This window comes from Myotis yumanensis, unplaced genomic scaffold (assembly GCF_028538775.1).
Source record: "Myotis yumanensis isolate MYYU_CA2020_CCGP unplaced genomic scaffold, mMyoYum1.0.hap1 SCAF_17, whole genome shotgun sequence".
Lineage (NCBI taxonomy): Eukaryota > Metazoa > Chordata > Mammalia > Chiroptera > Vespertilionidae > Myotis > Myotis yumanensis.
In genome coordinates this window covers 32,463,878-32,489,520 of record NW_027223768.1, presented here as the reverse complement: position 1 = coordinate 32,489,520, position 25,643 = coordinate 32,463,878, and the positions used below count along the sequence as shown (strand labels likewise).

Below are 25,643 nucleotides of genomic sequence, written 5' to 3'. Positions count from 1 at the left end.
AATGACCACCAGGGGGAAGACACTCCATCCGGTAGCTATGATGTGCACTGGCCACCAGGGGGCAGACACTCAATGCAAGAGCTGAGGAGCTGTGGTGACTGGGCAGCTGCAGTTCTCGGGTGACGCACCTGGAACCAGAGAGGAGGGAGCCCGATTCCGGGGTGCATCACACGATAACCACCCTCTTGCAATCCAGTAGCCCTAGGGTGATGTCAAAGACTCAGTTTCGGCCCAATCCCTACAGGCCAGGCCGAGGGACACCAAGTATGAATATAAATTCTTTGGTTGATCTCTTCCTGCCCACCTACCCCCTTCCCTGTCAGATTCCTGAATCTGTTCCATGTTTTGATACCTCTGGGCTATTTTATTCATGAGTTCATTTTTTCACTAGCTTTCTTGTTGGTTGAATTTGATTTTTAGTTTCAATTGATGATAGATATGTATTTATCGTATTTGTATTTGTTGTTGTTTTTGTCAGTATTCTTCTTCTTCTAGAATATGCTTCAACATTTCATGTAATATTGTTTTGGTAGTGATGAATTCCATTACTTTTTTTTCTCTGGACAGCACTTTTTCTGACCTTCAATTCTAAATGATAGTTTGCTGGGTAGAGAGTAATCTTGGTTGTAGAATCTTGCTTTTGATCACTTTGAATATTTCATGCCACTGCCTTCTGGCCTGCAAAGTTTCTGTTGTGAAATCAGCTGACAGTCATATGCATGCTTCCTTGTAGGTAATAACTGCTTTTCTCTTGCTGCTTTTAAGATTCCTTCTTTGTCTCTAACCTTTGGCATTGCAATTATGATGTGTCTTGGTGTGGGCCTCTATGGGTTCCTCTTGTTTGGGACTCTCTGTGCTTCCTAGACTTGTACTAGTAAGTCCATTTATTTGTACCGGGTAGTGGAAGTTTCCTGTCAAACTAAAAATAATATGTCTTAATATCTGGCAGAACACTTCCTTTTCAGAAATGTTTAATATACTCTCTATGCTAATTTTTGTACATGAATTTTTATTGTATTTTATTTTTATCATTTTAACCATTTTACATGTACATTTCAGTGGCATTAAGTATATTCATATGGTTGTGCAACCATAACTTCTATATATCTAAAACTGAAACATTGTACCCATTAAACAACTCTCTATTCCCCTCTCTCCTCAACTGTGGCAGTGGCTAGTCCTTTTCTGTGTATTTGACTATTTTAGGTACCTCATAGAAGTGGGATCACTTCTGGCTTATTTCACTTGGCATAATGTTTTCAAGGTTCATCTACCTTGTAGCAGGTATCGGAAATTTGTTGTTGTTTTTTTATTCTTGAGTAATATTCCATTGTCTGTTGTTACCACCTCTTTTATTTTTTTTTAATCCATTCACCTGGTGATAGACACTTGGTTTGCTTCCAACTTTTGGCCATTCTGATTATGCTTCTCTGAAAATTGACATTTGAGTAACTGTTTGAGGCCTGTTTTCGATTTGAGGGTATACACCCAGGAGTAGAGCCGTTGGGTTATGTGTTTGCTTTTTGAGGAGCAGCCACACTGCCTTCCATGGCAGCTGCACCATTTTACACTCTTGCCAGTGACCCAAGAAGATTCCAATTTCTCCACCGCTTTACCAATGGTTGTGTGTTTTTTTATATACTAGGCTTCCTAATATATATAAAGTAATATCTCATTGTGGCTTTATTTTCATTTTCTAATAACTGGTGATCATATTTTCCTGTGCTTATTGGTGATTTGTGTATCTCATCTGGGGAAATGTTTCTGTATGTTCTTTGCACACTTTGATTTGGGGGTCTTTTCTGTCACTAAATATAGGAGTTCGTTATGTGTTTTGGATATTAATCCCTTATCAGGTGTATTATTTACAGATGATTCCACCTAGTCTATGAGTTGCCTTTTCACTCTATTTATAATGACCATTGAGAAAAGTTTTTAATTTTTCTGAAGTCCATCATTTATCTATTTTTGTTGTTGTTCTTGTCCTTGCTCTTGGTGACACACCCAAAAAATCATAGTCATATCCAACATCATGAAACTTGACTTCTGTGTTTTTTTCTATGAATTTTATAGTTTTAGCTCTTTGGTCCACTTAGAGTTCATTTTTGTATATGATGTAAGATAAGGATTCAACTTCATTCTTTTGTATGTAGATATTCAGTTTTCAAAGAAGCATTTGTTTAAAAGATTGTCCTTCCCCAGTAAATGTCCTTAGCACCCTTCCATGTAATCATTTGACCATATATGCACTGGTTTATTTGTGGGCTCTGTATTCTATGGCATTGGTCTGTCTGTATTTATGCCTGTAGCACTGTGTTTTGATTATTGTAGCTTTTGAGTAAGTTTTAAACTCAGAAAATGGGAGTTCTCTCAACTTTTCCATTTCAAGATTATCCTGGCGATTCCTAGTCCCTTGAGGTTCCATCTGAATTATATGTTGGATTTTTCTATTTTTGCAAAATGCATATTCAAGATGGTGATAGGGATTGCATGTAATCTGTAGGTTGCTTTGTGTAATATCAACATCTTAACCATATCGTGTATTCTAATGCATGAACACAGGATGTCTTTTCATTTATTTATGTCATCTTTTTCTTTCAGCAGTGTTTTGTAGTTTCCAGTGTAAGAGTCTATCACCTCTTTGGTTAAGTTTCTTTTTAAGTGTTTTATTTCTTTTTTATCTTCAGCCAAGGATATGCTAATTGATTTGAAAGAGATGGGAAGAGGTTGGAGATAGACAGAAAGGGATAGAGAAACAGAGAGAGTGAGAGAGAAATAAATATGTATTGACTGCCTCTGGTAGGATCAAACCTAAGACCTACATTATGTGCCTTGACCAGGAATGAGCCCTGTCCTTTTGGTGTATGACTCTACACTCCAACTGAGCCACCTGTCAGGGCAGTATTTTACTCTTTTTTGATGCTATTCTAAATAGCATTGTTTTCTTCATTTCCTCTTTGGTTCGCTCATTGTTAGTATATACAAATGCAACAGGTGAGTGTGTGCATGTGTATGTATGCAATCTCTAGAGTTTTCTACTTACATAAACATGTCGTCTAGGACAGTGGTGATTTTATTTCTTCCTTCCCAAGTTGGATGCTTTTTTTTCTAGCTGAATTGTTCGGATTATAACCTTTGATATTATGTTAAATAGAAATGTCAAAAAATGCTCATCCTGACTTGTTCCTGATCTTATGGAGAAAACTTGTAGTCTTTCACCATGCTGTTACCTATGAGTATTTCCTAAATGGGCCCCATTATATTGAAATTTCTCAGCATTACAGAATAACCTCTAAATCATTTATTAAGCTCTCCTGTATCATTTAATTGTAGGTAGAATCACATTGAATTCATAGGCTAATATTGACGATACACTACTGATAAATTTGCAATTAATACCACAGAATATTGTCACAAGAAATGGTACTGCAGAGGAAGAAGAATGTTGATGACTATAAATTTATAATTTTAAAAATCATATATTTTTATTGATTTCAGATAGGAAGGGAGAGGGAGGATTTTGAAACATCATTGATGAGAGAGAAGCATTGTTTGGCTGCCCCCTGCATGCTCCGTACTGGGGATTGAGCCTGCAACCTGGGCATGTGCCCTTGACCAGAATCAAACCCGGGACTCTTCAGTCTGCAGGCCGACACTCTATGCACTGAGCCAAACCAGCTAGGGCTATAAGTTATACTTTAAATGAGAGACATTAACATTATTTATATCAGCAAAGTAAATGCTAAGAGATTTTGTGAAAAGACAAACTTATCCAAACCTATGATTTTAGGCGTCTGTAAGCTTTACTATTTTTTTACTTCTTTTTAAAATTTATTTCTTTTTTTCTTTTAGTAAAGTACACACCCAATGGCGAATCAAGAAATAGAGGTGATGACTTTGGTACTATTTTGGTTATAAATAACCCTCCATTCTGAGAGCATAGAGTTCTCCACGGAAATATCATATTTCAGTTATCTGCAGTTAGAGAAGAAACAACAGGTCATGTGATAATTGACATTTTTATTTAGTTTTATGGGCAGATACCATGACAAATGGAAGCAGTAGTATGTGTAGACACATGCAGATAATACGGTTTTTAAGAGGGTCCTCAAGTTCAAATAATAGGGTGAGGGAACTTTCTCAATCGCTGTGTTTATTTGTAGGTTGAAATATATAAAACCTAACTTGCTTTCCATGTGATAGTGCTATTTTGTAATGGCAATTTGTAAATAAATTTTCTTTCTATTCATACTTTGGATACACAAGCGTTTAACGTACTGTAAATTGGGTTAGGTTTTTACACAGCTGGCTGGTGTATCACACTTTATTTAGGCTCATGTAGTTCACACAATATATGTTAAAAGAAAGGATAAAGTATGGTTGAGGCAGTTACATAAAATATTACGATTTTTGTTGAATAAATGAGGAAAAATATGTATTACTTTTCTTTACATTAGACTAATTCAATAAGGTTAGTCTTTTTATACAATGCACTTTATGCCCCTTAAGCTTTCCCTATGAAACACTGTTGTCAACGGGTCATTGTGCCAGTAAATCCCAATCCATTGAAATTCACTAAACACTTGATTTTTTAAAATAAATAAAAAGAGCAGATGTAAACAAGACATTCTTTGCTTTGACCTAGAAGAATTTAAGAAAAATAATGGCAGTGTAGAAGCAGAGGTACTACTGAACAGCATTTCTAAGATTTAAGCCCTTGTAGTATTACTTACTGCTCTCTGGACAGTCAAAAATGGATGTTCAAGTTTCCATGCATAATTTATCCATGTGCCCCGGTGCTTCATTTGTATTCTTATAGTGTTCTTGTTAATTAAGATTGTGTCTTAACTTGGGGGTGGAGGTGGATGAGGAAGGATTTTTAAGATGATGTGTAGCCTGCAAAGTGGGTTTAAGTAATGAATTAATAGAACTTCATTCACGGCTTATTCCACAGACTCACTTTTGGGGAACAATGTAAATGAATTTTCTAACAAAATCATAAGAATGGTGGGCTGAGTACTGAACTAAGCCAACTAGAACGGGAAAATACATTCTTAAGATGATTTTCCTCTAATGTAGTAAGTTCTAATTTCTGTAATAATTTTTCCTAACTTATAATAATTCCAAATTTTATAACCTGGTGGAGTTATTACAGCACAAAACAATGACAAGTGAGGTCCCTATTAAGAGTTTCAGAAATTGGACCCTAAGCCTGGAATGGTATGAGAAGGCTCTGGAATCAAAATGAACTGGCTGCACTAGCAGTCACACTAAACTAGAATGATAAGCTTTTTTTTGCTGTAGTTTATAGATGATCCGATCAAAATTAAAGTATGTCAACTATGTGGAGACCCACGTGTGCTCAATACCTTCAAATTGGCTTTATTTTTTCGCAGATGCAGGTCACATTGCTGTGGTTGTCCTTACTATATGTAAGTGTCCCAAATTTTGATGCCACTAATATCAAAATATTAATGTGAACAAGTGACTATTTTAGTTCCTAATGTGTTTATAGGTTGAAATTAAGTAAACCAATCTAGAATTACCAGACCTTTTATTTGTTTTTTCTGACCTTTTATATGATTCTACCCTGTGTTGGTATTGTATGTTCTTTTGTATTCTACATGTCCATGTAGTAGCAAATTGTAATATCCCAAATATGCTTTGAGTAATATTCTAAATTAAGCGAGGACTCTTGCCTGACTTACTGCAGACCCTAAGTAAAACCAGGGAGCTGCATTTACACAATGAAGAGTCCAGAGAGAATATGAATGAATATGGGCTTAAATGGAATATTATTTTTGCCCACTGAAATGTAACCAACATTAAATTCTGCTGGATTTTGGACCTTGGCGTTACTCTTTAGACTTACATGTCATTTCTTTTCTGGTTTCTTGTAGTTGCTGGCATTGCAGTGGTTGACATCTGTGTATAAATGGCCTCACATCAGGGAGAGAAAATTAAACATCTTTCATGAACCTGTGGCTGCTTCTCATCTTGATGTACTTGTGCAGCTTTGGCTTGCTCTCTGTATTGCGTGCTGCCTTGTTCTAAACTGTGCTTGTGTGAGTGTGCTGTCAGAATTGCATTTCCTGCTAAAATATTTTCACCTCCTTTTAATATTGTTGTACCAAGCCTAATCTTGTGCAGAGTTATTTTAGCTTTTATGACCGTAAGAAAAATTCCTGTGGGGTTTGAGATTTAAGTTCTACAGAAAATCATGGATCTTTATAGTGACTCCCCTACCCTAGGTTTACCCTATTCCTACAGTGGAGTGGCAGCCAGGACTAAACTTACCATAGTTCACTGTGGAGACTTTGACAGTTCTATTCACTGTAATCTGTAGGATGAAAGCTTTCATGTGTCTTTATAGCATAAATAGTTGTAAGAAGTTATGTAGGTGTCTTATTCAGATCCCCAGTTTGATTTCTTTTTATTTAGAGCTGTTATTTATGGATGTTAAACAGGGGGATTAAAAGCAACATTGCTCCACTCTCCTCTTATGTTCTCTTAATTTACTAGCTTTGTAGTAAAGCTCAATGGTTAAACCTAAAGTTGCTGAGATAAATTGACTTTTAAGATGGTTTCTATTTCAGATTATTTTCATATTTGAATATGTTTACATGTGAGATTGATATAAGTATGACTATCATTTATGTTCTCTTGTCAAATACTTTCTCAATTACTGAAATACATAGGGAACCCAGTTCATGGTGGAAAAGGTTGTTTAATGACAGGGATGGAAGTTTATTTCAATTACAAGTTTCTTAAACTGGAAGAAATGGGAACCCCATGTATAGTTTATTTTCTGGAAAATGTGGTCTTCAAATCCAGTAAATACAATGCAGGGTGGATGAAGTTTGCTTGTGGCAATGTGTTCATTTCCAGGGTGCTTGATTTCAAATCAGAGTACGTTTCTAATGGAGTCCCACCCTCTCTAACCTGTCCACTCTCACAGTCATGACTCCTGCTCCTCACATCTCAGAGCCTGATGTACATCCGGGCTTCTCCACTCCCAGCCCATCACGTGCCTCTCCTGCTCACAGGTGTTCAGTGACACCTACAGCAGAAGTCCAAGTTCCTCAGCATGATGCTTGAAGACTTTCTACAATTAAATCCCAAATTTTCTTCCCAAGGCTCCACTTTCTGCTGCATTTCTCTAAGTAACATAATGTTAGTCAAGCTGTACCATCTGCCCTGTGCTGCATTCCTGCTTCACTGGTGCCTGAGAGGCCTGTGGTCCTGTCAGAACCTGGGCATCTTCCAGGGCCAGCGCCTCATGCCCACTGGGTGAAGCTTTGCCCGATTTCTGCCCAGGTGTCCTATCACCCAGCTTGAGGCAACCACATCTGAGTATCTGTAGACACTGTCTGCTAGGAGACATCCTTCCACATGAGTTTAATGCGTGGGTATGGCTAAGTACTTACAATCCCAAGTCCAACAAGGAAATTATAAAGTTTGATTTGGGTAATTGTTAAGATGTTTTCTTATTTATGCAAAAACCCTTACTCTTGGCATTAAATCAGGTTGCTGGAGCTCTGAGATCAGGCTCTGTGGGACTCAGCCATGGCTGCAATCACTGGCAGAGCTTCCACCCAGAATTCCCAACATAATGGATCTGCTCTGTGCCCTGGGCAGAGGGATGTTTTTAAAGCTCCCCAAGTGCTTCTAATATGCAGCTAAGGTTGAAAACCTCTCCATTACTGACTCTCAATCCACAGTCCATTTCTACATGGAAACTTATAAAGACAGAAAGTAAACGCTTATATTTCCTTAAGAAATTTGAGTTTTTATTAAATCAGCCTATGATAGAAATCAGAAATGCCTAAGACTTGAATCAAGGACTTATTGCCTGCCTAACCAAACAAGGTTATCTGTGGTTTAAGAATACAAGAAACAATCTTTCTAACACCAACACCCAAAAAAAATTACCTTGATGATAAATAAAGCGTTTTATCAAATTTTATTTGGCGGTTACTTTTTATAATTTTATATTGGCATTAGAGTTACTGAGAGAACATTCAAGGTGATTAACAATACAAATCTTCTGCACAAATGCTAGAAAGACCTGGGAGAGGAGGAATTTTTATTTGCACTGTGAAAGTAGATTGTAGGTTTAAAGAAAATAGGTAACTTTGGTATTTTAAAATTTAGTAATGTCTGACAGCTAGTATTGTACTCAGAATACTACATGTTTTAAGAATTTGCATATGTGTACTCTAGAGCAGGATTAACCGGGTGTGCTGACACCCTGAAATCCTGCAAAATTGAATGAGTGTACCCATTTTTGTTCTAACCTACATTGTTTTCATCATTTCCAGTCTCATCCATGAAAGGTTACACTGATATGAAGCTGTCCTTTACAAAAAAACAAAACACAAAAACGTTTTTTATTGATTTTTTCACAGAGAAGAAAGGAGAGGGATAGGGAGATGGAAACATTGGTAAGAGAGGAACATCACCATTGGCTGCCTCCTGCACACTCTCTATTGGGCATTGAGCCCTCCATCCCTGAATGTGCCCTGACCTGGAATCAATGCAGTGACTTCTTGCCCCAACCGGTTGGCTCAGTGGATAGAGCGTCGGCCTGCGGACTGAAAGGCCCCTGGATCAATTCCGGTCAAGGGCATGTACCTTGGTTGTGGGCTCATCCCCAGTAGGAGGTGTGCAAGAGGCAGCTGATGGATGTTTCTAACTCTCTATCCCTATCCCTCTCTGCAAAAAATCAATAAAATATATTAAAAAAAAAAAAGAAAGCAGTGACTTCTTGGTTCCTGGGTGGACTCTCAACTGCTGAGACACACCAGCCAGGCAAAGCTGTCCTTTTTGTATATCATAGTACTGCTGCCCTCGTATGGATGGTTAGAGCATTTGACAATCTCTTCCTTAGCCTTTAAAATTGTCTTTATTCAGAGGTTTGTCATTACTTTCATTACTTTATAATGTCACTTTGAATGTGGTATTAACAAGTCTTTTCTGGTTTCCTTTTGTGAAATCTATAATAATAAAAGACTAAGCGACCACTGAAACTGAACAGACAACTGAACAGGCTCTGTGGGGAGACTAGGCCAGCAGGGGGGTTAGTGAGGGATGACCAAACGACTGAGCAGCAGGTTGCGTGGGGCCACCAGTCCGGCGCTGGGGTGGCGGGGAGACAGTTGGGGGCAAACAGGCCGGTGGGGAGGGCAGTGAGGGTCGACCAAACAACTGAGCAACAGGCTGCATGGGGCAACCAGGCCCGCATGGTGCGCAGTTTGGGGCAACCAGGCTGGCAGTGATGGTAGTGAAAAGTGACCAGACCAGCAGAGGAGGGCAGAGAGGGGCAACCAGGCTGGCGGGTGGAGGCAATTAAAAGCAACCAGGCTGGTGAAAGGGGGGTAGTTGGGGGCAACTAGGTTGGCAGGGAGGGCAGTTGGGGTTGACTGGGCCAGCAAGGGCGGGGTGGGGGCAGTTAAGGGCAATCAGGCAGTCAGGCAGGTGAGCAGTTAGGAGCCAGTGGTCCCAGATGGTGAGAGGGATGTCCAACTGCCAGTTTAGGCTCCATCCTAAACTGGCAGTCAGATATCCCCCAAAGGGTCCCAGATTGGAGAGGGTGCAGGCTGGGCTGAGGGGACCCTCCCCTGTACCAGACCTCTAGTTAACATTGTAAAAGGCTAAACTGTCCCTTATGAATACTGGGGTCTGTTGTCTGTAATATATTTTTCCCTCTCTCTCATTTACATACCAGCAGAAGGTGAACAAATAGCCATGAATACAGGTCACATTGAGGATGTTACCCACCCTGGTTTCTGAATTCTAGATCAAGAAAACCTGCACAGGAGGAGTAACACCCATGTTAGCAGGAGGAGCCAATTGTGGTTTAATTATTTTATGTAGCTTAAAAAATTGAATTATTGTGTGTTGCAGTGGAAAGCCTTGTAGTGAATATCAGAAACAAGCAACAGCTCTGCTTATCCTGGGATTTAGGTTAGGGCATGTGGCTTCAATTCTGTAATCTACTGATGTTTATTTTTATTTTTTGTATATGTTTTTATTGATTTCAGAAGAATGGGAGAGGGGAGAGAGAGATAGAAACATCATGGATGACAGAGAATCACTGATCTGCTGGGAATGAACACCTGGAATCCAACAGTGACTTTCTGGTTCATAGGTCGATACTCAACCAATGAGACACACCTGCTGGATGTAATCTACTGATATTTAGATGAGCACTTATTTATGGTGTTTGGGGAAATGATTGGTCATTGGTCATCTACCACCTGAAAGGCTCCTAGAAAAATACTCCTTCATTTGCATTTGACATGGGACTCCATTATGAGAGAATATTTGCATAAGATGCCATAGTACTATGCTTCTCACATTTTAGTGTGTAGATGAATCACAAGTTGATCTTGATAAAGTGCAGATTCTGATTCAAATGGGTCTCAGGTGGGGCCCTGTGTTTGCATTCCTGTGAGTCCCACATTCTGCAGTTTGTGGTAGGCTCCTGTATCATGGCCTCACAGATACCAGGGGACTAACACCTGGGACCTGCATGGCAAAGGGTCTTTAAAGATGAGACCTTGGGTGCAGAAAATACCCCAGATTATCCAGGTGGGCCCTAAATGTAATCATAATCTCCTTCCAAGAGGAAGGCAGAGGGAGAAGTGACGACAGCACAAGACCATGTACCACTCAAGCAAAATGCTGCTGGATGGAGGATGGAGGCAGGAGCCAAAAAACAAAGAATGCAGCTCCAGAAGCTGGAAGAGGCAAGGGGACTGATTCTCTCCCAGTCCCTGCCAATACCTTGCTTTCCACTGAGTGAAATTGATTTCAGACTTATGACCTCCAGAAAAAAAAATAAATGTGTGTTGTCTTGAGACACTGTGTGAATATTTTTGTTCCTCCAACATTCTTGTGTTAAATCCTAATCTCTAGGGGCCACTGGGAAGTTAGTAGGTCATGGGGGCTCAGGCTTCATGAATGGGATTCGTGTCCCTATAACAGAATCCCAAGAAAGTCCCTCAGCCCTCTGCCATGTGAACTTACAGCTACAAGGCCCTGTCCGTGAACCACAAAGCTGGCTCTCACTAGATGCCAACACTGCCAGGGCCTCCATCTTGGGCCTCCCAGCCTCCAGAACTGTGAGGAACTGAGGCTCACCGGTTACCCAGTCTGTGGTATTTTTTATAGTGACCCGAAGACACTGATTCGCCCAATCTGCTGTGATTTGTTACCGCAGCCACAGGAAAGGGGCCACCAATGCCTTTTAGAAGCAAAGCCACAGGCGAGTGGTCCTCAACCCAGGCTACACTTTAGAATCACTGGGATGAGTTTTAAGAAACAGCAAAAAGCAATGCCCAGGTCCCATTGCCGGAAGAGTTAAGGCAGAACCTGTAAGGGTTGCAGCTAAGCATCACTTGCTCCTTCGCTGAATCTGATCAGAAAGTAGAATGAAGCTGTTACATTAGAATAAACCTAAAATACAACTTTTCTGGTGTTTAAAAATACCTTCTAAGCTCCCCAAATTATGGACACACTAGTGTTCCCAGTACCCCCTGAAACTGTATGCCAGCTCCTCAGTGAGGCCTGGCCCAACACCCCAAGTCAAGAATTACCAGGTTGGAGGTTCCACACAGGATACTGCCCTCTCTAGGGTTGAAGCACAGCCCTGGAGCCTAGGCCCCGCCTTGCAGGCCGCCATTGGCCCCGCCCTTCCCTGACTTCACGGTCAGGGCCACGCCCACTCGACATAAAGCCCTGGACACTTTATGAGTCTGGGGATTGTTGCGTCTGGTACCTGCACTCAAAGAGGCAAATACTCACTGTCCCTGGGGTTTCTCCGCTGATGTCTGGGAACATGAGGGCCTCATATGAGCCGCGCAGGGCATCTTCCCGCCGCCTGGAGAGTCCCCTTTCTTGGGGCAACCTTGGGATCCTAGTGCTGGCCCTAGAGCTCCTGCTACCCACATGCTCAGGTAGGGAAGGGAAAGGGTGTCAGCTCTGGAGGGAAACTAGAGCGGGTAGGGGAGCTGGTCTACAGGAGCAGAGGGCGAAGGGAACTTTGCTTGGTGTGTGGGGGAGGAGGCTCAGGGCTTGTGGACCCAGGTGATGAGAGTTCAGGGTAGAAGCCTTAGCCACAGATCCTCCAGGTTGTGCTGTGGGGGACCCAGAAGTGAGGGGGGACTCAGAGGGCCCGCGGGGAGGGTTGTTAGGTGGTAGGCACAGAGCCTTGCAGAGCCCTGGGTGCAGTCAGTGTTTGCTGGGGGCCAAGCTGTGTCCCTAGCAAAAGCCTGCAGGTGTTTGAGGACTGAGCTAATCAAGATGTCAGAGATTAACCAAAGAACATGTATGCATATATGCATAACCCATGGACATGGACAATAATGTGGGGAAGGCCAGGAGTGGGGCGGGGCTGAGTGGATGAGGGCAAAGGGGGGGGGCGGGGGGGAGTCGGAAATGGCGGACAAAAGGAGATGGGAAGCCCTGAGCAGGTGCTGAAGGTGGGGGCCTGCTCCTCAGTGCCCAGTGTGTGGGGGTGTTGTTTGGGCCAGTTCTGGGCCCCTGAGGAGGCTTTGCCCTGTGTCCCCTGGGCTCAGTGAAGCCTTGGTGAGTGGGGTGCTGCGCCCCACTGGGTTGGGCTGGGGGAGCCCAGGCCGGGTGTTTCCAGGCGTATGCTTTACAGAAGGGTCCAGGTCAGGGGTGCAGGGTGTGGGGCAAGGAAGCTCACTGCTTGCTTTGTATGGGGATTGGGGAGTGTGTGTTACCCAGGGAGCCCTTAACTGAGAGCGAGCTCCCGGGCCTGGGATCTAGAAGGATTGGGAAGGACACACAGTGCTTTTTGTACAAAAAGGTAACAGGCTGCTTGTTGCCCCCAAACCATATTGGTATTGCTCTCCAGGCTGTTGCTTGTTTTAAACCTGGAGACACAGTCCTAATCCCATCCAGTATAGATAATACCCTATGCTATTCCCAGATGTCATGTGTGCAGTCTTTTTCTTTTTTTATCAGCTTGGGTCCCATTTGAGGGGAGATTAGAAGCAACCTAGTACCCAATCCTAGTGAGAAATCACTCACAAGAAATGAGCAATAGGTAACATCAATAGCTTTCCCCCTATAGCTGATAAACTGAAGCTGAAGGCCATTTACTACCTTTGATTCATGTTTGACCAAATGTGTGTATATATATACACACACACATACATACTAGTGGCCCGAGGCACGAAATTCGTGCACGGGCGAGGGTGTGTTCCTCAGCCTGGCCTGCACCCTCTCCAATTTGGGACCCCTCAAAGGATATCCTACTGCCAGTTTACAGGGATTGGGTCTGAACCAGCAGTCGGACATCCCTCTCACAATCCGAGACTCCTGGCTCCTAATCGCTCACCTGCCTGCCTGCCTGCCTGATTGCCTCTAACCACTCTGCCTGCCAGCCTGCTCTCCCCCAACTGCCCCTCCCCCCTGCTACTGGCCTGCTTGCCTCCAAATGCCCCCCCCCCCCGCCAGCCTGATCACCCCAAACTTCCCCCCCTGCTGGCCTGCTTACCCATACCTCCCCTCTCACTGGCCTGCTCATCCCCAACTGTCCTCCTGCTGGCCTGCTCACTCCAAACTAACCCCCCCCCCCCCCCGCTGTCCTGATCACCTCCAACCTACCCCCACTGATGGCCTGCTTGTCCCCAACTGGCCCCCCTGCTGGTCTGCTTACCCCCACCAGCCCGCCCCCCACCAGCCTAATCACACTGCCCTCCCCTCTTGGCCTCTAACCGCCTCTACCTCAGCCCGCCACCATGGCTTTGTCCAGAAGAACATCTGGAAGGTCTCCTGGAAAGTCTCCCATTCTAATTAGCATATTACTCTTTTATTAGTATAGACTAGAGGCCCGGTGCACAAAAATTTGTGCACTCGGGGGGGAGGGAGGGGTCCCTCAGCCAGGCCTTGTGCCCCCTCGCAGTCTGGGGCCCCTCGGGAGATAACGACCTGCTGGCTTAGGCCTGCTCCCAGGTGGTTGAGGGCAGGCCCAATCCCTAGGTGCAGCCCCTGGTCAGGCTCAGAGCAGGGCCGATTGGGGAGTTGGGGCGCCGCCCCCTGTCATGCACAGAGCAGGGCGGATCGGGAGGTTGCGATGCCACCCTCAGTCACGCTCAGGGTAGGGCCGATTGGGGGGTTGGGGCACCGCCCCCTGTCACACTCAAGGCAGGGTCGATGGGGAGGTTGCGGCGCCACCCCCTGTCACTCACAGAGCAGGGCCAATCGGGGGTTGGGGCGCTGCCCCCTGTCACGCACAGAGCAGGGCCCATCAGGGGGTTTGGGGTTCCGTACCCTGTCACGCACAGAGCAGGGCCCATCAGGGGGTTTGGGGTTCCGTACCCTGTCACTCACAGAGCGGGGCCCATCAGGGGGTTTGGGGTTCCGTACCCTGTCACGCACAGAGCAGGGCCAATCAGGGGGTTGGGGAGTTCCCCCCTGTCACGCACAGAGCAGGGCCGATCAGAGGGTTGAGGAGCTCCCCCCTGTCACGCACAGAGTAGGGCCGATAGGGGAGTTGAGGCACCACCCCCTGTCACACACAGAGCCGCATGCTGATTGGGGTTTGGGCGCTGCCCTCTATCACCCACAGAGCAGGGCCGATCAGGGGTTTGGGGCGCCGCCACTGTCACACTCAGAGCAGGGCCGATGGGGAGGTTATGGCTCTACCCCGTCACACACAGAGCAGGGTCCGTGGGGGGGGGGGGGGGGGGGGTTGGGGCGCCACACCCTGTCACAGAGCCGCAGGGCGATCAGGGGTTTGGGGAGCTCCCCCCTATTAGGCACAGAGCAGGGCTGATCAGGGGGTTGGGGCGCCTTCCCCTGTCATGAACAGAGCAGGGCGGATAGGGAGTTTGTGGCCCCGCCCCCTGTCACACACAGAGCTGCAGGGCGATCAGGGGGTTTGGGTGCTGCCCCCTGTCACGCTGATCCCGGTGCCGGGAGGCCTCACAGCTCTGCTGATCCCAGTGCCGGGGGGCATATTACCCTTTTACTATATAGGATAGAGGCCTGGTGCACGGGTGGGGCTGGCTGGTTTGCCCTGAAGGGTGTCCTGGATCAGGGTGGGGGTCCCCACTGGGGTGCCTGGCCAGCCTGGGTGAGGGGCTGAGGGCTGTTTTCAGGCTGGCGGGTGACTGAAGCTCCCAACCGCTCCTTTTTTTCTTTTTTTTTTTTATTCTGGGCCAGCTTTAGAACTGAGACTTGGCTCCAGCTCTTAGGCCTCGGTTGCTAAAAGCAGGTATCTGATTTGTTTGGGTTCTATAATTGAAACAATGTTGCGGTCCTGCTGGCTGAAGCCCAGCTAGCTGAAAGCAGGTTTCTGGGGTTTTGTTTAGCTTCTATATTTGTAACAATGTTTCAAACTGCAAGCTCAGAGGCCGGCAGCGGCAGGCGGAGAACGCTGGAGTCCTCCATCACTGAAGCAAGCAAGCCTCATGTTCGCTTCAAGCTGCCTTACTGCCAGCCGCCATCTTGGCTGGCAGTTAATTTGCATATCGCCCTGATTAGCCAATGGGAAGGGTAGCGGAGTGACACCAATTTGCATGTTTCTCTTTTATTAGTGTAGCTATATTTGTCTGTAAATATGGTTATGATTGCAGATATGAGTAGGACCAGGTAAAATTTTATAGAATGGGCCTTTTATTACAGATGGTTGCCATGTATGCATTTTTTCTAAAGAAGTGAAAATTACTTCAAAAAATGTTTCAGGAAGACTTTGAGAAATTTACAGTATCTGCTTTTCTTCCAAGAAAGTTGTCACTTTTATGCCAGAGTGAGAATTATTTGTACGCTTTGTATGTCAGCATTGGACCACTGTGACTGGGGGGCACTTAGCTTGACTTGAGAGTAATTATCTTGCTCACTGGCTGGGAGGGAGGGTGTGTGGCAGAGAAGATAAATACTTGGTTCTGGATTATTCATAGATTGCTGACTTTCTGGATTGATTGTACAAGCGCCTCCTTTTATTGATGTCCACCTTCTGTTGACAGACATCTACCCTGGGAGAGAAATGAGATGAAACTCTCTTTCTTTTCATTGTAAAAAGCATTTGAATTCCTAAAGTGTGATAGGCCACCCAGCCATCCACAGTCAGGGTACACATTTTCATGGAGGATGTTCCCACTCTCAAATAAATTAAAACAATTTTTTTCTTTTAATTTAAACTTTCTTCTATAACTGTTTTCTTGTTACTTAAAAGCTAGTTTTTTTGAAACTGCTTCCAAAGCTTTTCAAGCTGTATATGTCCTTGGAATGAATTTATAAATAAGAATTGAGCCCGGCCAGTGTGACTCAGTGGTTTAGCATCGACCTATGAACCAGGAAGTCACAGTTTGATTCCAGGTGAGGCCACATGCCCAGGTTGTGGGCTTGATCCCCAGTACAGGGCGTGTAGGAGGCAGCAGGATCAATGATTCTCTCTCATCATTGATGTTTCTATCTCTCTCCCTCTCCCTTCCTTTCTGAATCAGTAAGAATATATTTGAGAGAGAGAGAGAGAGAAGAGTATATATGTTTGTAAATAAGAAAACATGTATTTGATGCTCTTAGAAATTCTTATTTTCTTTCATTAAAATTGTGCAGTATAGGGAACTCCATAGATTCTCTTAATTTGAAGAAAGTTAGAGGGAAAGGTACTAATTCAGAGTTCCTTGGGAAAATGTGTCACATATATTTTGTTATGTTTATTTTTTTTAAAATCAAAAACTGAAATATTTTCTATTCAGAAAATATATTTGGATCTAAATATCTTCTATAATTTTAACCCCAAAATATCAATTTAAATATTTTAAAAATGGTTGGGATGTTTGTTTGTTTTTAAATAAGTTAGGTTACTGGAGTTCTACATGTTACTGGATCACCTGGGGTAATTTTCTGATTGGAAAATTAAGAATTATAGTCAGAGGGGAGTACATGAGAATTTTTAAAGAACATATTCAATTTACTTTAAAGCCGAACCTCTCTTATCATGTGACTTGTTTTGTATGTTTGTTAAACTATATTATCACATAAGCATTGCTGCTGTTGGGACAAACAGTGACAGTTGATTCGGGTCATTTGAATGTCCACTGTCTTATATTTTTTATTGTTTTAAAATATATTTTATTGATATTTTACAGAGAGGAAGGGAGAGGGATAGAGAGTCAGAAACATCGATGAGAGAGAAACATCGACCAGCTGCCTCCTGCACACCTCCTACTGGGGATGTGCCTGCAACCAAGGTACATGCCCTTGACCGGAATCGAACCTGTGACCCTTCAGTCCACAGGCCGACGCTCTATCCATTGAGCCAAACCGGTTTGGCCCACTGTCTGCTTTAATTTGTCTGTTCATTTTAACTCTGTCATATGCTCAAACTTCAGTGGAAGTCATGAGAACCTATTATTTTTGCCTGCTCCCTCCTTTACTTTGGAAATATTCTTTTTTACTCAGAGGGACCTTAACTTTGATGTAAGGGATTGTTTCCGTTGCCAACTGTTTTCTTCCTTGCAAGTAAGACAGTTGTTGTGAACTCTTCAGTGATGCCTTCCCCAGGATATTTGCAGATGTGGTTGGGAAAAGTCATTTCATCCCTGACCTTTGCATCTCAGGTGCTGAGGTGCTGGGGGGTCCATGGCGATCACGGGGAAGCAGGCCAGCCGGCCCCCCTGGCCCCCAGGGGGTCTGGGATTGCCGGCTGGCCTGCGCCCAGGCTCTCTCTCCCTCCGATCACCATGGCGATCATGGGAAAGCAGGCCAGCCTGCGCCCGGGCTCTCTCTCCCTTCGATCCACAATGCGATCACCAGCCACAGGCAGCCAGCAACCCTGGCCTGGGGTTCTTGCCTCGCCTGCCACCAGGCTTTCCAATGGCAATCACCTGCTGGGAGGCGGGCAAAGGCCACTGGCAGGGCCACCTTTGCCCGTCCCCCAGCTCTTGCCTGCCGCCTGGGTTTCTGATCCCTTTCGCCTCCCATGATTGCTTGCGCCTATGAATGCAAATTAACTGCCATCTTTGTTGGCAGTTAACCGCCATCTTGGTTTAATTTGCAGTTAATTTGCATATCGCCCTGATTAGCCAATGGGAAGCTTGTCGGAGGTATGGTTAATTACCATGTTTGTCTATTATTAGATAGGATATATATGCTCACTGTATAAAATGTATGTGATGAAAGGGCAACCATTGGATATTATGGTGTATTTCCAACTGTCGTTATATGCATGTGTGTTTCTATACCCAAGTGATTTTTAGGATGCTATTATATAGAGATTGTATGCTATATTCTCTCCTTAGGAGAATGCATTCAATAAAGATTTTCCTTGTATGTGCCAGGCCCTGTGCTGATTCTGGGGACACACTGGTGACCAATAACAAGCCATTTCTATTTTCATGATCCTTATTTCACTCTTTGCTTCCACACAAACATACATGAACATAGACAGTGACCGTATTTTGCTCACTGTCAGATCCCCAGTGCCAGGCGCACAGTAGCAATCAATAAAGATTTGCTGAAATGTACTGGGACTGGCGGACAGTAACCAGACCACAATGCTAGTGTGATAACCCCAGTCAGGTGCCCTGGAGGAAGGAGCATGCTTCTCTGAGAGCATTTAACAACTGACTGTTGGGAGGGAAGGCTTTTCTGCTTAGAGGCCACACTTTGCCACTTTGGGGCTTCTGCACTTGCTGTCCCCAGGCTCCTCCTTTCTCTTGCAGCATAATTGGCTCCTTGTCCTTCAAACTGAGGTGTGATGATATCCCCTCAGACACCTCCTCTGAACAAAATATCTGAGAGAGACCCACACACTCCAGCTCAAATCCCCTGACTTATTGTCCCTCTACCCAAACTACCGTTTCTGTCCTAGATCTATTAGAATGCAGAGATCCTTTGTGGCTTGTCACACTGGTGTTTGCAAATGCCCCTTGTTTTTGCCATGGTACCACCACTGTTTTATAACTAGTGAATTCCAGAAAAGTGAAGTATAATATTCATTGGGGTCAGCAGCCCAGTGAAAATTTAAATCAAACAGGAAAACAAACACTGCCTTGACAGAAATGAAGATGAAAAACAAAACCTTACAAAATTTATGAGATATAGCAAAAGCAGTTATAAGAGAAAAGTTTACAGCTATACAAGCCTTCATCAGGAAGCAGGAATGATCCCAAATAAACAATGTCATTTATGTCTAAAGGAACTAGATTGAGAAGAGCAAACAAAATCTTAAGTAAGTATATGGAAGGAAATAATAAAGATCAGAGTGAAAATGAATGAAACAGAAAATAGTAAAACAGAAAAGATCAGTGAAACTAAGAGGTGGTCCTTTGAAAGGATAAATGACTGACAGATCTTTACCAAGAATCATAATGTGAACACATTCTTTGCGGGTAGTTTTTATCGGGCGCTAACAGGTGGCGCGGGCCATTTTTGCTAAAATTACGATAACTTTAGTTTTACATATTTTTTTCAATGAAACTTTTTGTGATTTACTATAAAATGTATACTGAATTATTTTTCTTAAATTTTAAACAGACAAAAACTGGAAAACTCACTGGAAATTGAAATAAAAGTAATAAAATATGTAAAAATTCCGATTTATTGGAAATATTTTGAAAAGAAGGACAAAACGTATAAATACGTTTCCTGCATACAATGTGTGAAAAGAGAGAGGACACAAAATAAAATCAGAATTGAAAGAGGAGACATTGTGGTAGACAACACAGAAATAGAAAGGATCACTAAAGAATACTATGAACAATAATATGCCTACAAATAGGATAATCTAGAAAAATTGATGAATTTTTAGAAACATACATGCTTCCATGACTAAACCAGGAAGAAACTAAGAATTTGCATAAACTAATTCTAGCAACTATATTGAAGCATAAAATAAAAAAAAAAATAAAAAACAAAAAAGTAACAAGAAACTGAAGCACTAGGGCAGACAGCCTCAAAGGTGAATTTGGCCAAATATTTAAATAATTAGTACCTATTCTTCTGAAACTATTTCTAAACATTGAAAAGACAGGAACACTTCCAAACTTATGCTATGAGGCCAGCTTTAGCCTGATAACCAAAACCTGACAGAGGCACTACCAAAAAGAGAATTAGAGGCCAATATCCCTGATGAACATAGATACCAAAATTCTCAACAAAATTTCAGCAAATGAAAGTCAACATACACTAAAAAGATAACATACCATGATCAAGTGGGGTTTATATCAGGGATGCAAGGATGATTCAACATCTGCAAAACAATGCATGTGATTCATCACATCAGTAAAACCTATGGTGAAAATCATATGGTTATTTGTATAGATGCAGAAAAAGCGACTTTACTGCCACCGCCATCCAAGAGCCCACACGCTGAATTGTCATTGGTTTGATTCCTGGTCAAGGGCATGTATTTGGGTTGCAGATTGGATCCCCAGCCCTGGTCGTAGAACATGCAGGAGATAACCAATTGTGTCTCTCTCAGATTCATGTTTTTCTCTCCCTTTTTCTTCCCTGGCTCCATCCCTTCCTCTCATTCTAAAAATCAATGGAAAAAGTATTCTCAAGTAATGATTAACCAAAACAACATAAAATGAAGAAATATTTGTAAAAGATACCTCTGATAAGGGGCTAATTTCCAAAATTCATAAGGAATTCATACAGTTCAACAACAGCAACAAAATCTGATTAGAAAATGGGCAGAGGACCTGAATAGATAATTATCCGAGGAAGACATACAGATGGCTAAAAAGATGCTCTACATCAGTAGTTATAAGGGAAATGCAAATCAACACCCAATGAGGTACCACCTCATAACAGTTAGAATGTCTATTATCAATAAGACATGAAATAACAACTGTTGAAGAGAATATAGAGAAAAGGGAATCCTCATACACTGCTGGTGGGAATGTAAATTGGTGTGGCCATTATAGAAACAGTATGGAAGTTCATTAAAATTTAAGAATAGAGCTTACATATGGACCAGCAATTCTTCTTCAGGGTATCTACCCCAAAAATTTGAAAACACTTATCAAGATATATGAGAGGCGATGTTCATTGCAGCATTATTCACAATAGCTAAGACATGGAAACAACCTAAGTGTTCTTCAATGGGTGATTGGATAAAGAAGAAGTGGTACATATCCTATATAACAAAGAGCAAATATGCTAATTAGACTGAACAGCAGAATGATTGAATGGACAACCTTCTGGACAAAGCCAAGGCTGCAAGGGCCATGGCATCCAGGGCTGCGAGGGCCAAGCCTCTTACATGATTATGTGCATTGGGCCTCTGGTCTATAATAATTAAAGGATAATATGCAAATCGACCGAACTGCTGAACAGCAGATCGACCATCAGACAACCACGCTATGACATGCACTGGCGCCCGGCCAGTCAAGGTGGTGCAATGCAATTGGCCAGGGGTGGGGCATGCCATTGCCCCACAATCAACCCACAAAGGGAGTCCCAGGCCACCGGACATCAGGGTAATCAAGGGGAAAGGGAGGGTGGCAGCGGACACAGGCAGTGCCAGCCCAAGGGAGGTGGCCGGCTGCCAGCAGCCAGAGGGAAGCCCAGGTACTGGATGCCAGTGCCTGGAAGGAATCTCAGGTGCCAGCAGACAGGGGATGGAAGGCCTACCCTTGCATGAATTTCGTGCATCGGGCCTGTAGTATACTATGGAATACTACTCAGCTATAAAATGATTAAAATATTGCCATTTGCAACTTGAGAGGATTCTGCTGAGGAAGTCAGCCAGAAAAGGACAAAAGCCGTGGTTTCACTCATGTGGAATATAAACCAAAAAGCAACAAATGAAAAGAGCAAGGAAACAGAACAACTCACCAATGGTGGTTACCAGAAGGAAGGGGTGGTGGGGAAGAGGATAAAGGGAGGTGAGGGAAGGAGACTACACTTCACAGCTCAGTATACAGATGTCCTATGATAAATTTTAGGTTGTGAAACCTAAATTTTACAAATACTATTAACCAATGTTACCCCATACATTTAACTTAAAAAGAGTCACATATATTTTGTTATTTGATAGAAGTACAAATATCTATATTTTAAAGATTAACATCAATCTGACATGAGACCAATCCAAGGCATAAGAAAACACAAAGGTTTCTCAGGGATCAGCATAGATGCAGCTCCTTTCTTAGATTCTTAATCTTATAGGAGGGACCTCTGCATGCTTTTAGCCCTTCAGGACTTTACTTGCTGTGTCTCCACCACATTATTTCACATGCTAATTCTATCAGATCTGTTAGATTTTCAAGCCCACAGATAATTAAAAGGAAGGGGAATGGCTAAAGTAGAAATGATACTCTCCTAGGAAGAAAAAAATCTACCAAGAAATCCAGAAATGAAAAATTCTAACGGCATAGCAATATAGTAACACAGCTTAAACAGCTACCTCAGAGAACTTCTGCGGTCAAGCATGATCCATTGATTAATGAAGGAAGAATAAATTATATTTAAAGTAATGTTAAAGTTATAAATTTTGATATTTAGTTGACATCTATTCACTTATAAAATGCTCAGTTCACTGATATGGAACATATGACATGAAGTCTTATGTTTTAAAATAGGTTAGCCCACCAGTATTTTGATCTATGAAATCCATGATGCTTATTTAAGAGTCAGCACTTACCATGGCATTTCTTGTGCACACAGGGGGCACAGAGTGTAGTAGGAAAAGAAGGCATATCATCCCTGACCTCTAGGAACGTGCCTCCTGAGAGGAAACTGAACCTGAAGTGACAAGGCACCATCATCCTATCTAATAAAGAGAAAATATGCAAATTGACCATCACTTTGTAACAAGCTGACTGCACCCACAGCGGAGGCCATGTTGCCATAATGAGCCTTAATGAGCAATCAGCATGGACCTGAAGCTGCATGGTGCTGGGCCAGGGAAGGGTACCTCAAGCCATGCCCCCTGCCCCATTACCAAGCCAGTGGACCTGAGGTCATGCCCCACACCCCGGCACCAGGCTGTGAGACCTAAGGTATCACCCCCCACCCAGGAGGGCTTGACAAGGGACCTCAGGCCAAGCCTCATGCCCAGCATGGCTTGACGGGGGACCTCATACTGTTCCCCCTGCCCAAGAGCTGGGCTGGGGGACCTGAGGCTGCAACCCCCCGCCCGGCTGGCCTTGACAGGGGACCTCAGGCCATGACTCCTGCCCAGTGGGGCTTTACAGGGGACCTCAGGCTGCTCCCCCTGCCCCTATGCTGGGCTGGGGGACCTGAGGCCACACCCCCACCATGGCGCCAGGCCAGGGGACCTGAGGCTGTGCACCCCGCCATAAGGGGCTTGATGGGAGACCTCAGGCCATATCCCCTGCCCTGGCGCCAGGCCTGGGGACCTGAGGCCACACCCCCTGCTCAGCAGGGCTTGCAGGGTAGGACCAGCTGGATATGTATCTAGCCCAATGGGGTTGGGACTGCTGGGTCTGGGTCTTGTGCAATTTAGAGGTGCATGTGGATGGGTGGGGACTTGACTCTGGTTCCCATGGTGCACACCAGACTCTGACATCAGGAAGATTTTTCATATACATTTTACTAATTTTCTTTCATCTCTGACACTTCCATTATGGAGAAAGGGCAAATAGCAATATTAAAATATTTCCTCTAATCAATTCCCTTTTAATGTGCATGAATTTCATGCACCAGGTCACTAGTCTTTTAGAAAAGCCATGTCTACAGCCAGCAGAACCCCTAAGTGTCAAAGTAGCCCACGTTAACAGAACTCTGATTGGTTCACATTCCCACCATGTTCATAATGAGGGCTAAGTTGCTCCTTAGAGAAATAAGGTAAATGTTTTTAGTTCCATTTTTGGTTTGGTGCTCTTCTTCTATTTCGAACTGTGGAATAGTACTCTGATGGAGAGCTATATACAATAGAAGTCTTCTTGGGGGAGGTGAGTGTGGAATAAACTCAGAAAAAAATGTGAAGGGCACATATCTATAAATAAATTTTTAAACCAAAAATATTGGTGCTCTCTCTTCAATTTACTGTTGAAAGAATATTCAGGTTAATCTCAAAGAAATAAAAGCTAATAGGATGTTATTTAAAGCAAGCACAGTTCATAATCTGGTAAAAGCCTGGCACAATCACTTAAAATCTCACCAAGGGCCTTCCATTTATTCCGTATAACCTGCCTGCTGCCAGGCCATAATCCGTGGCTGGTGGAAAAGAAAATATTTACTTTCATGTTCTTATTCTCTCATGCCCAGGTGACTGTGGTGAGCCACCAAAATTCAAAACTATGAAAACCAAGATTCTTCATATACCCCCTGTTATTAACCGGTTGGCAGTGGAATATGAGTGTATCCCAGGATACAAGCAAATTGATCCTACGATAATCATCTTGACTGTTTGTGAGCCTGATGGCACATATTCACCTCGTCTCCAGGAAGCTTGTACAGGTAAGTTCACAAAATTTTTATTTTTATTGCTCTAAAGATTTTCATACATTTTAGACTGCATATTCTAATATTACCATGATGGTTTTCTCAAGATAGGTAGATTTTAGGTAGCAAGATATTTTTTCAGGCTTTGAAGATCTCCAGGAAATTTTTAATTTGGCCATTCATTCTCTGGGTAAATGTGACTCTTAACCAGTTAACTACCAAGCATCCAGAATGAAAACCATCCCCACATGCCACAATATTTTGAATTTAATTTAAAAAATCAATTTGCAATGAATATAATAAAAATAAATATATTACAATTCGGGTGTTCTTCAATATTTTTAGCTGAAAATTCTCATGAAAAAATGATTTTAAAGTTGGTCAAGGCTACCACATAAAGAAAACATTGTTTTTATATAGACGCATGTGGCATGGGGGGAAGGTCCGCAACTTGCGTCTACAGACACTTATGGCGTACAATAGGTTAAGTTTGGCCATTAGTGACAACATGGATGGAGCCTGGGATTATTATGTTAAGTGAAATAAGTCAGTGAAAATAAGTTAAGGTCCAGATGTACATAAAACTGGAACTCATACACACAGAAACAGTTTGGGAGTTACCAAAGGAAAGGGTGATTGGTTGCAGGGGTAGTTATGAGTAAAGGGGACCAAGTATATGTGGAAGATGACTTGACTTTGGGTGGTGGGCACACACCCAAAAGAAATATACAGGTCATGTGTCATAGGTGTATACACTTGAAACCTATATAACCTTATTAACCAATGTCACCCTAAGAAATGCAATAACAATAAATAATAAAGTATTTCCATCAGTTTAATAACACAATATAAAATTTTTATTTTTATTCAAATCTATTTTGACATTGGTATAAAACAACACATTTGAAATTTTACGTTTAGAGGCGCATTGTCCACAGCTAAAAGATCTCGAAAATGGCGAACTAATCCACAATAATGGACCTTTCAAGCTTGGTTCACAAGTTGAGTTTGTTTGTAATGAGGGGTAAGTAAGTTGCTCCTTGGAGGAATAAGGTAAACATTGCTGGTTCCATTTTTGGTTTGGTTCTCTTCTTAAGCTTTTCCATAATGTTGATTTCATCTTGCTTTCTGTGGAACAAGTTGTACCTACAGCCAATCAACCCTTGGGTTTTTTATGGAGACTGAAAAGATGTGCAATGAATAGAAAGAAATTTAACTTGAAGGAAAGCAAAATTATATCATAT

General features: G+C 42.9%; 1 protein-coding gene across 1 annotated transcript in view; it reads left to right on the top strand.

Moving 5' to 3' along the window:
- The window catches only part of LOC138996171 (membrane cofactor protein-like), a 45,952-nt gene extending 20,525 nt beyond the window's left edge, over positions 1–25,427 (top strand). The window contains exons 6-7 of the mRNA XM_070397124.1: positions 24,223–24,414; positions 25,321–25,427. Of these exons, the coding sequence (XP_070253225.1) occupies positions 24,223–24,414; positions 25,321–25,427 (299 nt within the window). The remainder of the gene's footprint in view (positions 1–24,222; positions 24,415–25,320) is intronic.
- Positions 25,428–25,643: the final 216 nt, after the last annotated feature.